At 35.9% G+C, this 18,938-nt stretch overlaps 1 protein-coding gene and 1 long non-coding RNA gene across 3 annotated transcripts in view; one reads left to right on the plus strand and one right to left on the minus strand.

Annotated features, from left to right (window-relative positions):
- Positions 1-18,938, minus strand: part of LOC131300688 (stearoyl-[acyl-carrier-protein] 9-desaturase, chloroplastic-like) — a 78,857-nt gene that overhangs the window by 26,853 nt on the left and 33,066 nt on the right. The window contains exons 1-3 of one of the 2 annotated variants that reach the window (XM_058326641.1): positions 14,339-14,586; positions 11,675-12,185; positions 9,983-10,735 (exon numbers count right to left, since the gene is read on the minus strand). In XM_058326641.1, the coding sequence (XP_058182624.1) occupies positions 10,184-10,735; positions 11,675-12,185; positions 14,339-14,469 (1,194 nt within the window). In that variant the 5' untranslated portion in view covers positions 14,470-14,586 and the 3' untranslated portion in view covers positions 9,983-10,183. Of the gene's footprint in view, positions 1-9,982; positions 10,736-11,674; positions 12,186-14,338 lie in introns of those variants that run through there. The other variant, XM_058326643.1, reaches the window with a different exon arrangement.
- LOC131300693 (uncharacterized) lies at positions 6,400-7,033 on the plus strand. The gene is made up of 2 exons (XR_009191030.1): positions 6,400-6,626; positions 6,734-7,033. It is a non-coding gene; the product is annotated as an uncharacterized LOC131300693 (long non-coding RNA).

Here is an 18,938-nt window from a genome sequence, read left to right on the forward strand (position 1 = left end):
ATATTGCATGTAAGGTATGTTTTTAGTGTTTTCAGGTAAATCGTGTGAATAAGACACGTTTCGATGCTATGGATGGCTTGAGTGCGTTCAAGTATCCGAGAAACTAAGGAAGACCCTGTCAGCCCCTTAAAATCTGTCTAAATATGAAAAAATGACTTTCCAAAAAAATATCGATTTTTTAGATAAAAAATGGCGGTATTTGATCCTTGAATTTTTTTAAAAGTAACTGCAAATTTGCTAGGTTTTATTTGAAGAGAAAGGTCATGTTTTGAGCCATTAGTTATAGAGAAAAACGTGCAGTTTTCTGTTTTACACTAAAAGTTGGGGGTCAACATTTTGATTGAATTGAAATCTCAATTTTTTTGGCAATGCCATTGGATCCAAATGGGGAGTACCTCCTTATTTTCATTAAATAAATTGAAGTAAAGAAAAGTTAAAAGAAATGTTTAAAATGTAGTTTTACTTAAGTTTAGGGAATGAAAAAAATATGTTGCGAAAGCTGCTGGGAGCTATAGAGCTAAAGATCTGACTTTAATAAGGCGGTATTGATATAGCCTTTTGGTTGAGGGAATGAAAATAAGATGCTGTGAAGATTGCTGACAGCTATGGAGCTGAAGATCTGACTTTAAGTAAGACGGTATCACTACAGCTTTCTGATTGTATCAAAATCATTTAGCAACCATGAAGACCGTGAGCTTAACTTTGTGGTATTGATACAACTTTTTTGGTTGTATTGATACCAAGACGTTGCGGCGGCCAAGAGCCCTTTTGCTAAGTTGCTCTGTATCGATACAACCAAAAATATCGATACACGCTTTTGGTTGTATCGATACCAAGGTGTGTTTAAGTGTTAGTTTTTGAGATATTTTTGAGAGAGAAAGCCATGTGTATGAATAATATTTTCTCTCTCCTTAGATGAGATCTAAATTGCCTTAGATTTGTTTCTTCTTGCTTAAGTTTTCTCCATTATTGTTCTTCATGCTTTCTTAGTTAATTTCTGTAGAACCATCTTAGTTAATTGTTGTTTGTTAACTTCCCATTTATTAAAGTTGTACCAACGCTCTAGATCTTACTTAATATCAAGTTTAATTTCAGTTTTGCTGGTTAAATATGTTTGTCATTTTTAGCTTTGTTCTTAAATCTTTTAAGCATGAGTGAGTAGTTAATTAGGCTTGGTCAATGGGTGATTCCTACCCCCGAGACTTGGTTGGTTTAGTGGTTTATCTTGCCTTTTGAGCTTAAAGTTGGTTCGTAGATGGATTGAATCTCTTATTTTCCTTCAAAGTGTGTACGTAGTTGTTAACTTTTTTTATCATGCATCGGCAAGTTTATCTTGCCACGTGCGATGCTTAGAACCCTGGCACTTCGGGTGTTTGATTAAATGTCTAAATGAGTTTCGATCCATTTCTGGACTCCATTTTGTGAAATGCTATTGATTTTAATGTCAAACCTTCCGAGTGTGATCGCGCGGTCGTGACTCTCACTTGAGTTATAAAAGAGAACCATTAGCCGGCCAAGTCGCGGGTCGGTTGATCCCTGAAACCTTACCGCTCGTTAATATATTTAAAACTCATTTTTAATTTCCACCTTTCATAAGAAAAATCAAGTTGGCCGTCCAAACGCCGAAATCCTTACATCTACAATCTAAACAAGCTGCTATATTGGAATTTCTCTATGGGTACGATTTCGGTCTTCTAGATTATTATGCTATTGACGTTCTAACCCTACGCTTTGGGGCATTCCGTTCTTCGAGTACTAAGCAGAGAGGGAGGGAGAGAGATAGAATGGGGAGTTGAATATGGAGAAAAAATCATTCTGTACTTCTAGGGTATCGTCATGTGGTGCCCAAATCTATTTTCCACCACACATATCTCTTTTAATGCAAAGAATAAGAGCAATACTAATGTGCATCGAAATAATATGTAAAATGTGCATGTTAATTACAATTATTCTACAACCACACCCATGCCTATACACCCACACACACACAAGTGTATAGTGTGCACGCAATGTATGCGTGAGCGTATAAAATAGGTGTGGTTGTAGAATAATTGTGCGAATTATTGTCTTGATGACAATAAATTAATCGAAAGGCAGAAGATAAGCATATTATTGCTTTTTTAAAACTTAGTATTGCATCATGACTTTTGAGATTATCACTTATCCCTGATGATTAATGTTTTTGGAACAATTGAGCAAGGTTAGATTATCATTAATCAAAAATTCTAAAAGGGTATATGTGAAATTTTAAAGATAATTTGGAAAGATATACAAAAGCCTTTCAGAGTTTATTTTTTCGATTATTTAAATTTATCCTTTCATGATCAGCTTATCTGTGACTAGAATTTTAATTTTAGGCATAACCTGTCGATTTTATTACTAGTTTTTACCCTTTTAAGAAAACCTCTCAGATAGAAGATAACCTTGGATAACTCGCACGAGTGGTTTTTTTTTTTTTTTTGATCGGAAAAAAAATTTTCATTATCATAACGCTAAAAATGATCTTTACAATAGGAAAAGATACATGTTGTATGTGTTTGCTCTGTTAAGGTACTATCAGCAGAAGTTGAACACGAGACTGTCGAATTAACGGGTGGTCATTACAAATCTTAATTGATAAGCTACGCAGAACCCTCCTATTCCTATCTTAATAGAAAAGAGAAGCCGCCTTATCATCAGTGGCGTTGGCGTAAGTTTTCATTCCTTCTACCCAGATTCCTCGAAAACAACGTTTCGACTTACAATTGTTGAGCATATAGCTAGCCTTCCTTCTGAGCGAAGATCAAACTAGTTTTAGCGGAAGATCAATTGTGGATGACAACCGTACCCACACTGGGCATATTCCAACCAAAGCCATACAAATGGCTCTGGAAATCCAGTAGGACACTTGACAAATACAAAAACCTTTAACCGTCGAGCATATGAATATTTTCACCAGCATTACTTGGCATATACACAAACGCTTCACTCGACTGGCTTTGATCAAAAAAATTCCATATTGAACAGACGGCCGGTAGTTCATAATTCACAGCCATAATTGGCTTGAACTCATACTCCATGGTTAAGTTTTTCACCATTCTTAACCAATAAAAGTACTGGAGCTGGGAGAGATCATTTTCTACTTCGACCATCCGTGGTCTAATTGACAAAACTCTAGTCGAATGATTATTTTCATGAGACTCAACTTGCTTTGAGTTTCGAACTTTCAAGCCATTTAAGTTTTATAGTTGCCGGCTCTTCAAAAAATGAATTTTTGCCCCCCTGCAAATTCAATATCCAAAAGAGGGCAATGGATGGCCATCATCGTAATTAAAACCACCAAACAACCACCCAAATTCAATAGTGGATGCATGGTGGCAGTGGATTGGAAGCAAAAGTACCAAGTACAACATCCTTGTAGTGGATCGGAAGCAAGCCAAGGCAGTGGATAAAAGTAATAAGATCCTTGTGGATCGGAAGCAAAAGTACCCAAGCCAAGGCAGTGGGTCGGAAGCAGAAGTACTAAGTACAACATCATTGTAGAAGATAGTATCGACAGGCCTTGATTACAGATGGTAGTGGCCGTACAATGCTCAACAACCACAATTAATGGTGGTAATGGACATCTTTTGTGGCCATTATTCACAGATTGCTCCAATGAATGGTCAATTAACCTTCACAACGTACCACCGATTATTGATCCGAGACTGCCCCAATAATGGCTTCTTCAACACTAAATCCTTTTGAACTCTTTTTTGTTTTTTCTCTTTCGACGGCACACATTTTTTTAGTCTGTCATAGCTGGAAACATCCTCTGAGCAGCAAAAGCAGAGTTGATAGTCCCTCCCAAGACATTACCAGAATAGTAAGGCAAAAAGGAGCACAAGCACGTGTTAGTTTTTTCCCATTAGTGTAGCCCATTAGCCGTCACGTTTTGTATATGTGGGATTCTACTATCAGATAAGCCAATGAAGTGATATGGTTCATTACGATAACGAATTAGAATTATAGATTAAGGAAAACTCATGATAATAAAACAGACCTTGATGGACTAGGTGTGTTTTAATAATTATCTATAAGGCTTTCTTCTCTCCTCTATAAAAGGTAGAATACTCACCTCTTATTCATACGGTTTTTCCATCAATAAAAGTACTGGGGTATTCTAGAAAAGTAGAGACAGAGAGAAGAAGGTGAGCCAAGAATTAAGGTGTTTCTAATTAAGAGGTTTGTTCTCTCTAATCACGATGGCCAACAAAGGTACGCTATTTATTGTTCTTGAGATGTGTTGAATTTAAGATCCTGTTATATCTGTTTTCTGTATAATAGTTTAATACAGATATATATATATATATAGATTTACAGTTGGTATCAGAGCGTTAGGTTTTTTGAATCAATACATCTTGGAATAAAGTCATCTTCAACATACTATTGTTATACGTGAATTACTGTTATTCTTGCATATCGATTTGCCTTACGGTAAATCAAGTATATAAATATTGTTAATTAATGGAATACTTTATGCCGTTGTGTTATTCTTCATTCGAATAGAAAAAGAAGAGTTTCATAGCATTCAATTGCTTTTAAATTGCCGTCACACGGGCTAGCAATTGAATATAGTAAATCTATTTACTTGTTTTAATTGTTGATTGTTGTTACTTCGAGCAGTATTGAACATGATCTCGATCTCGCATTGTTTATTGTTATTCAAAGTTCACAAGTAAAGGTTTAATCTTGATCTGTAACCTTGATAGTGTTACTGCCATGGATTGATAATGGTAGTCTATATTGATCTTAGTTCTTTATTTTAATTTGTACGTACACATTCTATTGGGGTTATTGGTTGCATGATGATTGAGTAAACCGGTTTATGCTAAATTTATTGAATTTTTGCCGATTAAATTACCGTTTTTTTTTATTATGATTATAGGACTGAAAAAATCACATTACCGCATCTTTTATGTATTCGTGATTTTATTTTATGTGGTCAGTAATAAAGGAAAATATCATGATCACATGCTTAGAAATGATTAATCTATTTTTGCAGATAATGTTTTCTGCAATAATGAATGATTATTTTGAAGCATTTAATTGGGAAAGTTTTTCTATTACTGTGTTATTGTATATGTGAGAGTTATGGTTATATTGAATATCATTGAACGGATAATCAATCACATAAAAGAATACTTAATTGTATATTTTATTTTTCGGTAGTAGTGATTGAATAAAAGAATGACATCCTTATAACTCGAATAAAAGAATAGAGTATATCATTGGTTAGTTTAATATTCATAGGAATTACTAATTTGGTAGTCACCAAAGTGGCCTAGGTTAGTGAAACTTACAATTATTAAACTACATCAAAGTTTTGTTAAAAGGGTAACAATTAAGTCAATGATATTCTCGATTGCAGTCATAATTAAAAGAATGGGACTAGGCCCAAAGGAGAGTCACATTTAAATAATTATGAACTGGGTAGGGTGAGTAATTTATGTAACTTAGCGGGTTAGGATTGGATATCCAAAGATAACATGACTAACTTGATGAGCTGTATAAATTATTTAGACCTACTTAGGTGATTATGTTGCACCTAATTAATGAGTGAACAATAGGTATGCTTAGGTTTCGCCCAAAGGAGGACCTAGGTGATGTCAATAGTTCATCATTATAAATTATTTAGACCTACGTAGGTGATTATGTTGCACTTAATTAATGAGTGAACAATAGGTATGCTTACGTTTCGCCCAAAGGAGGACCTATGTGATGTCAATAGTTCATCATTATAAATGTATACAATTCTCAAAGTTTCTTATTAAGTATTGTCCTATTTTATTTCAGTTACAGTTCCTGTTTCACTGCACTCTCATGCATCCAATGTTCCAACCCTCACTGGGCCAAATTTTTTGAAATGGTCTGAGCATATTCAGTTCACACTGGGTGTATTAGACCTTGATATGGCTTTACTTGTTGAAAAACCTGTGGAAATTACTGATGAAAGTTTCGAGGATCAAGTGTTTAATTTCAATTCATGGGAAAGGTCGAACAGGCTCAGTTTAATGTTCATGAAGATGACCATTGCGAATAACATCAAAACCTCCCTACCACAGAATACTAATGCACTAGAATACTTAAAGGCTGTGAAAAACCGCTTTAAATCTGCTGATAAGTACTCGCTGGCACAATTATGGCTGAATTAACCACCATGAAATGTGATGGTAGTCGTGGAGTTCAAGAGCACATCTTGAACATGTCTGACAAAGCTGCAAAACTTACAACCTTGGGAATGAAAGTGGATGAGTCCTTCCTTGTTCAGTTTATACTCAACTCACTTCCAGCACAGTTTGGCCCATTCAAAATTTACTATAACACCAATAAAGACAAGTGGAGTTTGAATGAGCTAACTAACATGTGTGTTCAGGAGGAAGTGAGATTGAGAGGGGAAGGGCGTCACACTGCATTGGCAGTGACTCAAGTTGCTATGAAGAAAAAGGGTAAAGCAAAGAAGTATCCACCAAAGAAAGCCAATGGACCTGGGGAAAGTAGCCAGGCTCATGGAAATAATGGTTTCACAGTCAAGTGTCACTTTTGTGGCAAAAAGGGACATGTGAAGAAGGACAGTAACAAGCGTAAGGCTTGGTTCGAAAAGAAGGGTAATAATCTTTCTTTTGTATGTTACGAATCAAATCTTGCTGAAGTTCCTTCTAATACATGGTGGATTGATTCTGGTGCTACGACTCACATTACGAATTCCTTGCAGGGATACCTTTCAACCCGAAAACCGGAGGAAAGTGAGAGATTTGTTTTTATGGGGAATCGTCTCAAGGCTGAAGTGGTAGCTGTTGGTACCTATCGCTTGGTTTTAGAGACGGGTCATCAGATAGATCTTGAAGACACTTTTTATGTTCCCTCTATTTCTAGGAATTTGGTTTCTTTATCTAGATTAGATTGTTTTGGATATTCAGTTTCATTTGGTTGTCGAAAACTCAAATTGATGTTTAATTCAATAATGGTTGGTTCTGGTGATTTATATGATGGTTTATATAAAATTGCCTTGAATCATGAGTTTGCACAATCATTAGTGACCCTGCATTCGGATGTTGGTTTAAAACGTGGTCGAATTGATGAAAAATCATTTACCCTGTGGCATAGACGATTGGGGCATATCTCCAAAGATAGAATTGATAGATTGGTGAAGAATGGGATTTTAGAAGACCTAAATTTCACTGATTTTGAAATTTGTGTGGATTGCATTAAGGGAAAGCAAACCAAACACATAAAGAAAGGTGCCACTAGAAGCAATGCACTTCTTGAGATAATCCGTACTGATACTTGCGAAAGTCCTATTCCATGTTTTACTGAACAAAAATACTTTATCACCTTTATAGATGACTTCTCACGTTATGGTTACGTATATCTAATTCATGAAAAGTCTCAAGCCGTTGACATCCATGAGGTGTACACAACTGAGGTCGAGAGACAATTAGATAGAAAAGTCAAAATAGTGAGGTCAGATAGAGGTGGTGAGTTTTATGGAAAATATGATGAGTCAGGCCAAAATCCTGGCCCATTTGCCAAACTATTAGGCCGGTTTTATCATTTCTATGATTATGATGGTATTGAAAATGTCTTCAATTTTTGTTATTAAATTAAATAAGTAGTTCGTTCTAAACATTGGAAAGTATATAATTATGACCGTGCTTTTGTTTGGAGAAATTAAGTCACATAAATTTAATAGATATTTAAGCATGTAATTTTATCCCAACCCTAACAACTAATTTAGCCCAACATAATTATAACTGAAATGAAAGATAATAATTCGAAACAACTTTATTAAAATGCATAAATAAACTTACAAACAATTGTCCTTGATTTCTTCCTCATCATGTCAGCCATGACTAATAAACTTACAAACAGTCACTAATATTTGTACTAATGGCATAACCATTAGTTGACTAAATTAATGGAGATAGAAGTAGTGGATGGAGTAAATGAGAAATGGGATGGAAATTGAGAGAAGGATGAAAAATTTGGGAAAGAGGGAAACAAATATGGGGTATCAGATCAGGGCCGGGCCAAGATATTTGGATGTCTGAGGCCAAGTGGTAGAATAGTGTCTTACATAAATTTTCTAATTTAAAAATAATAAATAGAAATACTTTTATATATATAATTTTCGTTCATACAATTCAATATGGTAAATATTTCGGCCTTAATAGCTTGTGCTATTGCAATAATATTCAGTGGACTCAGGTTTGAATCACAGTAGCCAGGATTTGAACCTAGGCATCTTATGTAAATGAGCAAACACTTTACCATTGAACCACCAAAAGAGTTTGTATCATAGTTGCACACAAAATATATATGGGAAAAAAACAGAAATGATCCATGTAGTTAAGTGTTTGTGTCAACTTGGTCCCTATAGTTGTAATTGACTCGATTTACACTCTATACTTTTCATTTTGTTCCAATTTGGTCCAATTGCTAATTGCTGTTAGTCCGCTATTAGTCCTTTTAAATAAAGGCAAAAATAAGCCAATAAAGACAAAAATAAGTCCATAAGCCAATTTTTTTGTCTTTTTTGAGAAAAGTTTGGATTTCGATGGGAATTTTTTACTTTTTAGGTTCCTCTCATCATGACGAAAATAATCTCCGAAAATTGATAAAAAACTAACAAATGCGAAAAAAAAATTGAATAAGGACAAAAAAAATAAGCCGCTTGACTTATTTAGCCGAACAACCCCAGAGTTTATGTAATATTTTGACTTTTGGACATGGTTCTTTATCATGTTGTCACTTTTGGACATGGTTCTATATGCATTTTCAGTACTATGCAGAAAAATAAGGCATCTTAGTATTTGTCCAGAAGTTGAACATGTAGACAATACCAGTGGTTATGTTGCCTCATGGCTAATCATGAAAATGCTGAATTGGAGGACAACTTATTGCAGAAAATTATAACTAAATTTATTCTCAGGTGCCTCCTTATCAATGGAGAATGGAAGAATGAGCTGTGTTTTGGTTCAGAGGTATATTGGGTAGGCCTGTGCAAAAAATCCGTCCACTCGCGGACCCGACCTGACCCAAAGGGTCTCGGGCGGGGTCGAACATGTGGTTCGGACAGGTACGGGTTCATTTTCTGTTACAAATCAGATTTCGGTTCGGGGTCGGGGTTGGTGTGTTTCTTACCCGACCCGACCCATTTATAAAGATTAATTCAGTTTTTGGTCGGGCCCGACCCGACCCAACGTAAAGAATCGGGTTCACGGACGGTTCTTACCCCTTTTCGGTTCGGTTTGCAGGCCTAAAATATTTGTTACCCGACATGTTGGGTCGGGGTTCGGGGGGCAAACCCGACATGTTGGGTCGGGGTTCGGGGGTACACACCCCTAATATTTGGGTATTAGGGGAATGAAAGAATTACTGTTTTAACCCCAAAAAGGGGGCCATTTGATTTTGCCGTTAAAAGGACTAATGGTGAACTAACGGCGGTTAGTAATTGGACCAAGTTGGAACAAAATGAAAAGTACAGAGTGTAAATCGAGCCAATTACAACTACAGGGACCAAGTTGACACAAACACTTAACTATAAAGACCATTTCAGTTTTTTCCCCAATATATATACTTATCTAGGAAGGGATGCCTCATTTCTGACCCAAAATATAGAGGCCCAAGGCGACGGCCTCTTGGGCCTTCCCATTGGGCTGGCCCTGTATCATATATATATGGTTGTGCGTAGACTATGGCATGAAAAATTATAACATGCTCTTTATGGTGGTGCAATTCCGAAAAATTATTCGGTGCTTTGTGCTGCAACATAAAAAACAACAAGAAACTTCTATGATGCACTTCCAAGATCTTGATCTCTAGACCTTTTAGCTTCCAACCAAACACTTTTTTGCCCCTGGAGCTGCAAAACATACTTGTTCCAAATTGCTCCATGTTTACTACTTATACTACTTTTTTTTTTTGGTAAACCAGGAACATAACATAAACTAATTAAGAGTCATACAATAATCTAGGGTACTCGACCCCATTTCGGCCATTGCAGAAATGCGAAATAATATAATTTCGAGCAACATCGAATTATGAAAGTCTAAGCCATCATTGAAAACCATAGCTTCACTTGTATATCTAAGCCATCATCGATGGTCACCTATTCTATTATTTCAATTTCTGATTTTTGTGGCAAGAGAGTTGCAGTAGGCCCTCAGATCTTCACTTCTTTATCGAAGATCCAGCTAAACGGAACATACCGTGCTTCTTTTGCCCTGCCTGGAGCCAGCCGCCTAATTCTCTGAGGCAACCCGCAAACATAATCCTGGGCTTTTCGTCCCTCCGAAGAAAGCCCAGTTATGTCCTCCACCTTCCACCTCCCAACCAGAAACTCCAATATATCCGCGTAGTCCTTGGCGGTGTAGACTCCAAGCCTCTGAGCCACGGACGAGAAATGGTCAAACAGATTGTCATCGCGACCATCGTACATCAAGTGGGCTGGCATAGTTATTTTCTTCCTCATCATGTCGGCCAGAGCCAGCACGGTTGCATCAGGGTCGATCTCAAAGAGCTTTTCGACTATCTTGGTGTAAGCGGTCTCGTGGCGCTTCTCATCAGAGGCAATGCTCCCGCAAATTTGAGCCAACTTCAAGTCCCCGTACTCTTTGGCATGCCGTGCTGTGTTTCCGTGAGCGATAAAAGTTGCTCGTTCTTGGAACGACGTGTAGATGAAACAGAGGTAGGGACTGTTTTCGAATCCTGGATCCTGAAACAAGGCAAAGAAGGCCGTCCACCAGTAAATATCAGAGGTGAGGATACACGCTTATGCCGGATTAGAACTCGATCGGAGTCCAAATATATTGTTGTTCTTCTACAATTAAAATCAGGAATTAAGTTGGACAGTATAGTACTTGGAGAGTGTTATAGCCTAACTTGACTGAGCAAAAAGAACTGTTCCTCTCTAATTAGCATACTAGGGAAAACCCTGCTTTCAAGAACTTAAAAATGTCTGCTTCTTCCCGTAGATGTAAGAAGAGGGTAGGACTAGGTAATGTTTAGCAATGTAATTTTGATGTAGAACACATATATGAAGGCCCAATTCCATGATCGATGTTTAGTTTCCGATTATCCGATTTGGCAAAATTCGGACGAGTTCGGAATAGGCAACTTGGTGAGCTGACTTATTTTCGCGATTCGGTCATTACACACCACCGTAAGTCGTGAGTGATGGTGTTTTTTTAGCCTAATTTCTTTGTTTAGACCTTCAATTTACTTTTATAAAAATTTTGATTCATTAATAACTTTTAAACCGTAATTCCTTATTAGTTGGTTCTTTTTGAGAAAGTCCTATTTTTCTTCCCGTTTTCAATTTTAGGAAAAAAATTTGGGACTTTTTATTTTATGACTTTCTTTTTAGGGTTTTTAGGATTTCGGGCTTATAAAAAGGTTGTAACTTAATGTTTGCCTCACATTTTCATCAATAATATTACAGACTTTGTTTTTCTTCTTGTGGATTCAAGAAATTGGTCGTAGCTACAAGTTCCTATTTCGTTTGGATTAATACGCTAACTATAATCTCTTGTGAATTCTACTGTGTCAAATTCAAATATTGACCAAAGCCTAATCGCTAAGTTGACATAGACAAAAGTGGAAAAAAAAAAAAGATAAAAAACAGCTGAAAAATTATTGGAAGCATGCATCTTACCATTCCCGACCCAATCAGATACTGAATTGTCTTCTCAATTTGCCTCATGTCTACTCGTCCACACAGGTAGAGGTACTTATTGAGAAGATCGCCATGCCTGTTTTCTTCTGCAGTCCATCCCCTAGTCCACACTGCCCAAGAAGTGAGGCTCGCCCCCGTTTCGTCCCTAGTACCATCTATGGTATTTAGCATTGTTTGGTAAGTAGGAAGTGCTTCTTCTGTGATCATGCCTCCAACCAAAACAACGAAGTAATCGTCCGGAATCTCCTTTGCCCTTTCCCTTAATTCCATGACTTGATCATGAAATCCATCGGAAGCGGGATCGGGAAGAAAATCCTGTGGTTGCCAACATTTCTCCACTGGCTTTAAATGAACCAAGATGTTCTGCTCGGCCCAATCCTCCAGGTTTTTAAAGATCTCCATCTTTTCGGGTGGCATTGAGTGAGTTACTTGAACATGAACCTCGCGAGGAGGGCTGATCATGAAAGACTTCTTGAGACTCTCAACCTCTCTAAATAAGACAGGAACGGAATTAGATGCTGCGATTTCAGTTTGGGTACAAGGCAAGGCCGATACAATTAATGGATCAATGATCAGAAGCATGTAAGCACAGTTTTACTACAAAAGAAAGAAAGAAAAGGAGTATGAAAATTAGTGCATTGAGTGGTTTGAAAATTAGTACATTGATATATAGGGAAGCAAGCATATAGAGATAGATTTCAGACGAGGGATTCGAGCTCCCTGCCCTTAAATCTGAGAATTAATTCACCGTTAGAATTGACTGTCAAATATAATGGCCCATGCATTTGAATCTTTAAAGAAGATGCGTACGTACCCAAAACAAATACATACTTCACATTCTCAGTAGAACCCTTCTATGGGAACCTACCATCCGTGCGGTGCGAAGATCGGCACGCGCGCAGAGCTCACTCCAGGTCCCACACGGATAATCTCATGAGCTATTCAATAATTCTAAAATAACTTTTCGAGTGGGCCCACGAAAAATCAGCTCAATACTATAAGTGTAGGTGCTTGATTCCTGGACTTGGATTATCCGTGCAGGACTAGGAGTTGGCTCTGTGTGCCGATCTGTGCATGCTTGGTGCTTATTGGAATTTTTTTTTTCATTATGTAGGCCTAATCTTTTAGTTTAAAATTTGTATAGAGTTATTCGACAATTGTTGGTGCTTTTTTATTATTTTAGCTGAAAATCCTACAAAATTATGCAATTTTGAGACCTATGCCAAGTTGTGACTTCAGACATTTTTCAATATCATGATTAGGCCGGTTTTATCATTTCTATGATTATGATGGTATTGAAAATGTCTTCAATTTTTGTTATTAAATTAAATAAGTAGTTCGTTCTAAACATTGGAAAGTATATAATTATGTGTAAATACTAAAAAAAATAAAAGGGTCTTATTAGTGTTAACCCGAACTTCGGGTCCAGAACACGACACGATTTTAAACAGATTGGGTTAGTGTCAAGCTATTTGACACATTTATATTTTAACAGTTGTTTTGACAAGAACCCAAAAAGACACGAAATATGAAACGACACGATACGAACACGACTGGACACGATACGATGCCCACCCCTAGTTACAATTGACAGTAAAATAATGGCCCATGCATCTAAATCTTGAAAGAAGATGCTTATGTACCCAAAACAAACAGATTCTCAGTAGAGCCCTTCTATGGAAACCTACCATCTGCGCACCGTCGGTACGGTGCATAGATCGGCACGCGGAACCCATTCCGGTTCCACATGGAAAAATCCGAGCTATTCAATAATTGCAAAATAATTTTTCAAGTGAGTCCACGAAAAATCAGCTCAATATGATAAATGAGTGCAAGTGTTGATCCCTGGACTCGGATTATACGTGCAGGGCAAGGAGTGTACCCCATGTGCCAATCTGTGCAAGGTCGGAGCTTATATGGTCCGAGTCGTTCAATAATTGTTAAATAATTTTCCAAGTTGGCCCGCAAAAAATTAGCTCAATATGATAAGTAATAATTTTTTCGAGTGGCCCGCGAAACATAGATCAGCTCAATACGATAAGTGAGTGTAGGTGCTTGATCTTTGGACTTGGATTATCCGTGCGGGACCAAGAGTGGCCCCGCATGCCGATCTTTGTACGGTCGGTGCTCATATGATCGGTTCCCATAGCTTTTTTCGTTCTCAGCAAAACACTTACTCACGACTTACGTGTCACGATTCATTTGACATTTAGCAGAAACTGACATAAAGATCGGAGCATACCCATGCAAATTCCACCATTCCAGAGCCAAATTTTTGTTTGGATTAAAAAGTTAAGTACTTTTTTGTCTTTATTCTTCTTCTTTTTTCCATTCGTTCATTTGCGTCAAATTTTTGTGACTTATTGATTCTTCTCGTCAAGAAAAATCGAAAAAGTAAAAAATTATTTTATGAGTTTCGATCAAATTTTCTTACTTTTCCAATACATCTCAACAAGACGAATTAACAAGCCACAAAAGTTTACTGTAAAATTAACAAATACAATTTTTTTATTTGAATAAAGACAAATAAATAAGTCGTTTTGACCTATTAGGAGCAAAGTACCACAAACCCAGATAGAAAAATAGACAATTGATTAAAGAAGAATGATGGAGTAAAATTCAAAGGAGGTGAGAAAAACAAACGTGGAGCCGGAGCTGAGGGTGGCCGAGGCCCTGAGAAACTTGGGAGATCTGAGATTTGCCTTGGGGGGAATAGCAAAAGAAGGGTACTTGTGGGAACATTTCAAGGTGATGGGATTGAGGTTCAGAGCCATTTTTTCCTTTCTTTCTTCTTTCTTGTTGCTCGAGAGGGTTTTTTTTTCTCTCAATGGGAGAATGGAGAAATTAATAGAGAAGAGAAGAGAAGAGGAGATTTTCTTCTTGTTATGAAGTGGAGAAATGCTATTATGTGCATGTGAGTGTTTTGGAACAAGAACGGAGTACTTGGAATTCAAGTTGAGGAGAAATTTTCGGGGCCCAAGGAGTGCATCTGGGCCGTTCAATATAGTTTTGGACAACTCAGATTTGGATAGAAAAAGGAGAGAGAGTACTGGTGGGGTTATAGGAGAGAGTGTTTCTATTTGAGCCGTCCAACACATTTTTGGATGGCCCGGATACGCTGCTCGGATACTATGTGGGCACAGCCATGTGTTAGTTTTACGTTAAATTTTTATGACTTATTTATTCGTCTTGGCGAAAGAAATCGAAAATTACAAATTTTTTTTTATCGAAACTCATATTTGTTTTAAAAAAGATAAAAAAAAAGAAGTCAAAAAGCTGTATAAAGACAAAAAAAAAAAAAGTCACTCTTGATTTTTTAATCCAAATCCATCCTAAAACACCAGAAAACTAAGAACTAGTAACTCTTGATTTTTTGGCCGTTCAAAAAAAAAAAGATACTCTTGATTTTTTTTATCCAAACCCACTCTTAATTTTTTTATCCATACACACTCTTAGATTTTTTTTTGACAAGGAGACTGAATTAAATGAAGTAGTTACTTTTCCCAAAAATAAAAGACTGAATTAAATGAACAAAAAATAAAGACAAGTAAAGGTTATTTTTTGCTACAAAGATGCTACATGCACAACGGTTGTGCAAAACATCAAACACAACCAATCTTCATCCGTTCATTGTTATAATAAATGGTCAAGATTCCTTCAAATTTTTCCTTGGAAGAGTTAAACTTTTCATTGGAAGAATTTTTTTAAAATCTAAAGCATCCAAACACATCTGAACGGTCAGAATTGGTTACACAACACACACAATGGTTGTGTGAGTATCATTAGTGTTTTTGCTAGCAGTATTCAGAAATCTGTGCATGGGATGGAATCCACCAGTCAGTCAGTCAGTCTCTCTCTCTCTCTCTCTCTCTCTCTCTCTCTGGGTGTCCGGATCAAGTTACCAGGCTTCGACTAATCGTCTCTCCAGTCTGGTCAAAAGCAGAGCATTCATCCGGGACTATGAAATTCAACAGAAATTACTTCTTACGGCTTGATCCTAAGAATCGAATCCTAATCAATTGCATAGGATACAAATCCATCATCCAACCGGACTACCTTTTAGGGCTTCCCGGTTCTCTCTCTCTCTCCCTCATGAAATAAGAAACCAGAAAACGACTCAAGTTAAAAGAAGTTGTTACTTTTCTAAAAAAAATAAAGACTGAATTAATTGGAAAGAAAATAGTAAAGACAAGAAAAGGCTATTTTTTTCTAGCAGTTTTCAGAAATCGCTTTACATATAGCAAGGAGTTTTAAAACGTTTTACGTTTGATATTTTTTGGAACTCCGTTTAATGTGGACATTTAAAGGGAAAATATCCCATATTTTACAAAAATAAATAAGAAAATTTTCATTTTTTATAGAATGATCAACGTTCTTCTTTCTGATTGGCATGCGCACACCAATAAATAAAGGTATTTACCAAAAAAGAGAGAGGATAATTTGAACTTACACCCCTTGTACTATCACCAATTTAAAGATACATTCCTTGTACTTCAAATTTAAGAACTTAGAGCATCCACAGTAGAATAAGCAAAACAAAAGGTTGCTAAAGTCAGTAATATTTATTCGAAAAAATACTTACATTAGAATAACTAAACTTAACAACCTCTTAGCAACTCATCAAATTTTTGGCTTTTGAATAATCTAAACTAGCAACATTTTGCCAATAACCAAATTTAGTGATCCCCACATTTTATCAATCAAGTATACTCATCATTACAAAAAAATCTTCTCTCTCAACAATGTTTTCAAAAAATAATTATAAAAAACTATTCTTACTATTCCTTTCAGAAACTTTTTCTAAAAAAAAAAAAACCCATCTTTATATGAACTTTATTTATTTAATTTTTTTTATAAAAACCATTTCTTCAATTTTTTTTAAAACTATTTTTTTTAAAAATTGTATTTACACAAAATTGTTTTTTTACACATTTTTTTTCATAAACTATTTTTTTATCCAACTATTTTTAACTTAAATTGTTTTTTTTTTTCCAAAAACTGTTTAATAAACTGTTTTTTTTCAAGAACAAATATTTTTTTATAAAAACTGTTTTTAACATAAACTAGTTTTTCAAAAGATTTACGTGAAATGAAGGGGAAAAGTTTGGAGAAAACTCAGGGAAGGAAGCAATGGTCCCATTGGTTTTGATTATGAGCAAAATATAACCAATATGAGACATGATATTGCTAACTTTAGCAACCTCTAAATGGATAATTAAAATCTGATGTGGTATGTTTTGATTATTCACTTTTGCTTATTCTACTGCGTATGCTCTTACACCCCAATACTTTCTAGTGAAAAAAGGGGAATTTGCACTTATGCCCCCCTGTATATTTACCTACAAGGGGCGTAATGCTTAAATTTAAAGTACAAAAGGTGTATTTTTAAATTAGTGATAGTACAGGGGGTGTAATTGCAGATTCCCAAAAAAAAAAAAAAAACACATGAAATTAAAGGTTTGCAATCTTGCATATCAAAGAAAATATTATGTGATGATAAAAAAAAAAGGGGAAAAAAAATACTATGTGGAAAGAGAATAAAGGACAGGAACACCTTTTTTTTTTACGAGAACATTTTTTCTATTAATCGGGGATGTTGTCGAGCAACTCTCTGCAGAGCAGCTGATCTGGCCGTTTATGTGCACTGCGCCATAGGAATTTAGTGATACTTTGTATTTGGATTCTTTTTTGAATTTATATTTTAGCAATCATTTTAAGCTCTTAATTAACTTTAGGCACATTTTAGATTTTGAAGTTGAGCCTTATCCCTTTTTTTTTTCCCTTCCTTTTTTCAAACAATAATCTCCGGGGTTGGCCTGATAGTCAATGCATGATACTTATTGATTTACTTTCTCCTAATTAAGGTTTGACCGTTTGAGACTCGTAACCTTTCAGGTGTCATCAACTATTATGAGCCAATTCATATGGAGTTTTTTTTGGCTCAAATTTTAAATCATTCTCTTGTTGGTGGACAATGAGATTAATTTCAAAAATATGAGTAAACTGATCCAGACAAGAATAAATTAATGCATCTATATAATATGGGAGGGTGGTATATATTTTCCACCGTTGAATTGGTTCATATTTTCCACCGTTGGATTGGTACATATTTTCTACCGTTGGATTGGAAATACAATTCTCACCTTAAATCTCTTTCTATACATACCTTCTTTTTGAAATTAAAAAGCCATGCCTTTACATGCCTTTGATTAAGGAAACAAAACATTCCGAAAATTAGAGACTAATTTCCGAGTACTAACTTTCCGGAAATCTATAATTAAGGAAGTTCTTTCTCTTCCTCTCTCTCTCAGAACACGTTTTTTGGAATAATTAAATTAAGGAAGTTATACCAATTGGAATCCATCATAATCTCCTTGATTCTCTCTCTCTCTCTCTCTCTCCTAATTTAAGAACACGTTATTTGGAATAATTAAATTAAGGAAGTTATACTAATTGGAATCCATATTAATCTCCTTGATTATCTCCATCCCCAAGTTTTGCTTGATTATCCTCTCACTATCTCTCCTTCCTTCCTTCTAATGTTCATATCTCCGTACAGTTGCTATCCTTTTTCTTCATGTGACTAATTTCTTTTAGGGGAATACCGGTCAATCTTCCAATTCCAGTGTAAGCCTTAATCTAATTTTTTTACTTTTATGTGTTGGCTAATCATTGTTTCCCCCTTACATATTGTACACGAATGACCAATCAATTTTTGATAGGATGAATTGTGAGAATGTTAAGTATTCGATTAAATGTATCGACCATCCGAGTACCCTTCGGACAACACATGTGGACAATGGAGAAGAAGATTTACAGGTATCACTCTTTGGCATATCTTCTGTCTTTCTTTTGAAAAAATCATTGGTAGTCAACTAACTCAACTAAAGTTTGATAGTGATTTAATTTTGTTAGGAGTATTGGGATTACAATAATAATTCGTAAGGTTCTCTTCTGTACATACTTTATGCACAAATTGTAAAAGAGCTATCAAAAGCAATACTTGCGCAACGTGCACGACGAGAGCGAGAACAAATTTTAAAGCAAAGCATCGCTCGGCAATCAGAACAACAGTTGCACGAAGATACAAGTGTAAGACTTTTATCAATCAAAATCATGGTCGATTATCTGCATCTTCTAACCATCTATATAATACGGAAGAGCAGTTTTTGATGAGTTGTCATTGAAGAAATGATTTTCCATGAAGCTTTAAGCCAATCTCCAAACTAGAAGTATTCCAAAC

This window comes from Rhododendron vialii, chromosome 9a, assembly GCF_030253575.1.
Source record: "Rhododendron vialii isolate Sample 1 chromosome 9a, ASM3025357v1".
Classification (NCBI taxonomy): Eukaryota; Viridiplantae; Streptophyta; class Magnoliopsida; order Ericales; family Ericaceae; genus Rhododendron; species Rhododendron vialii.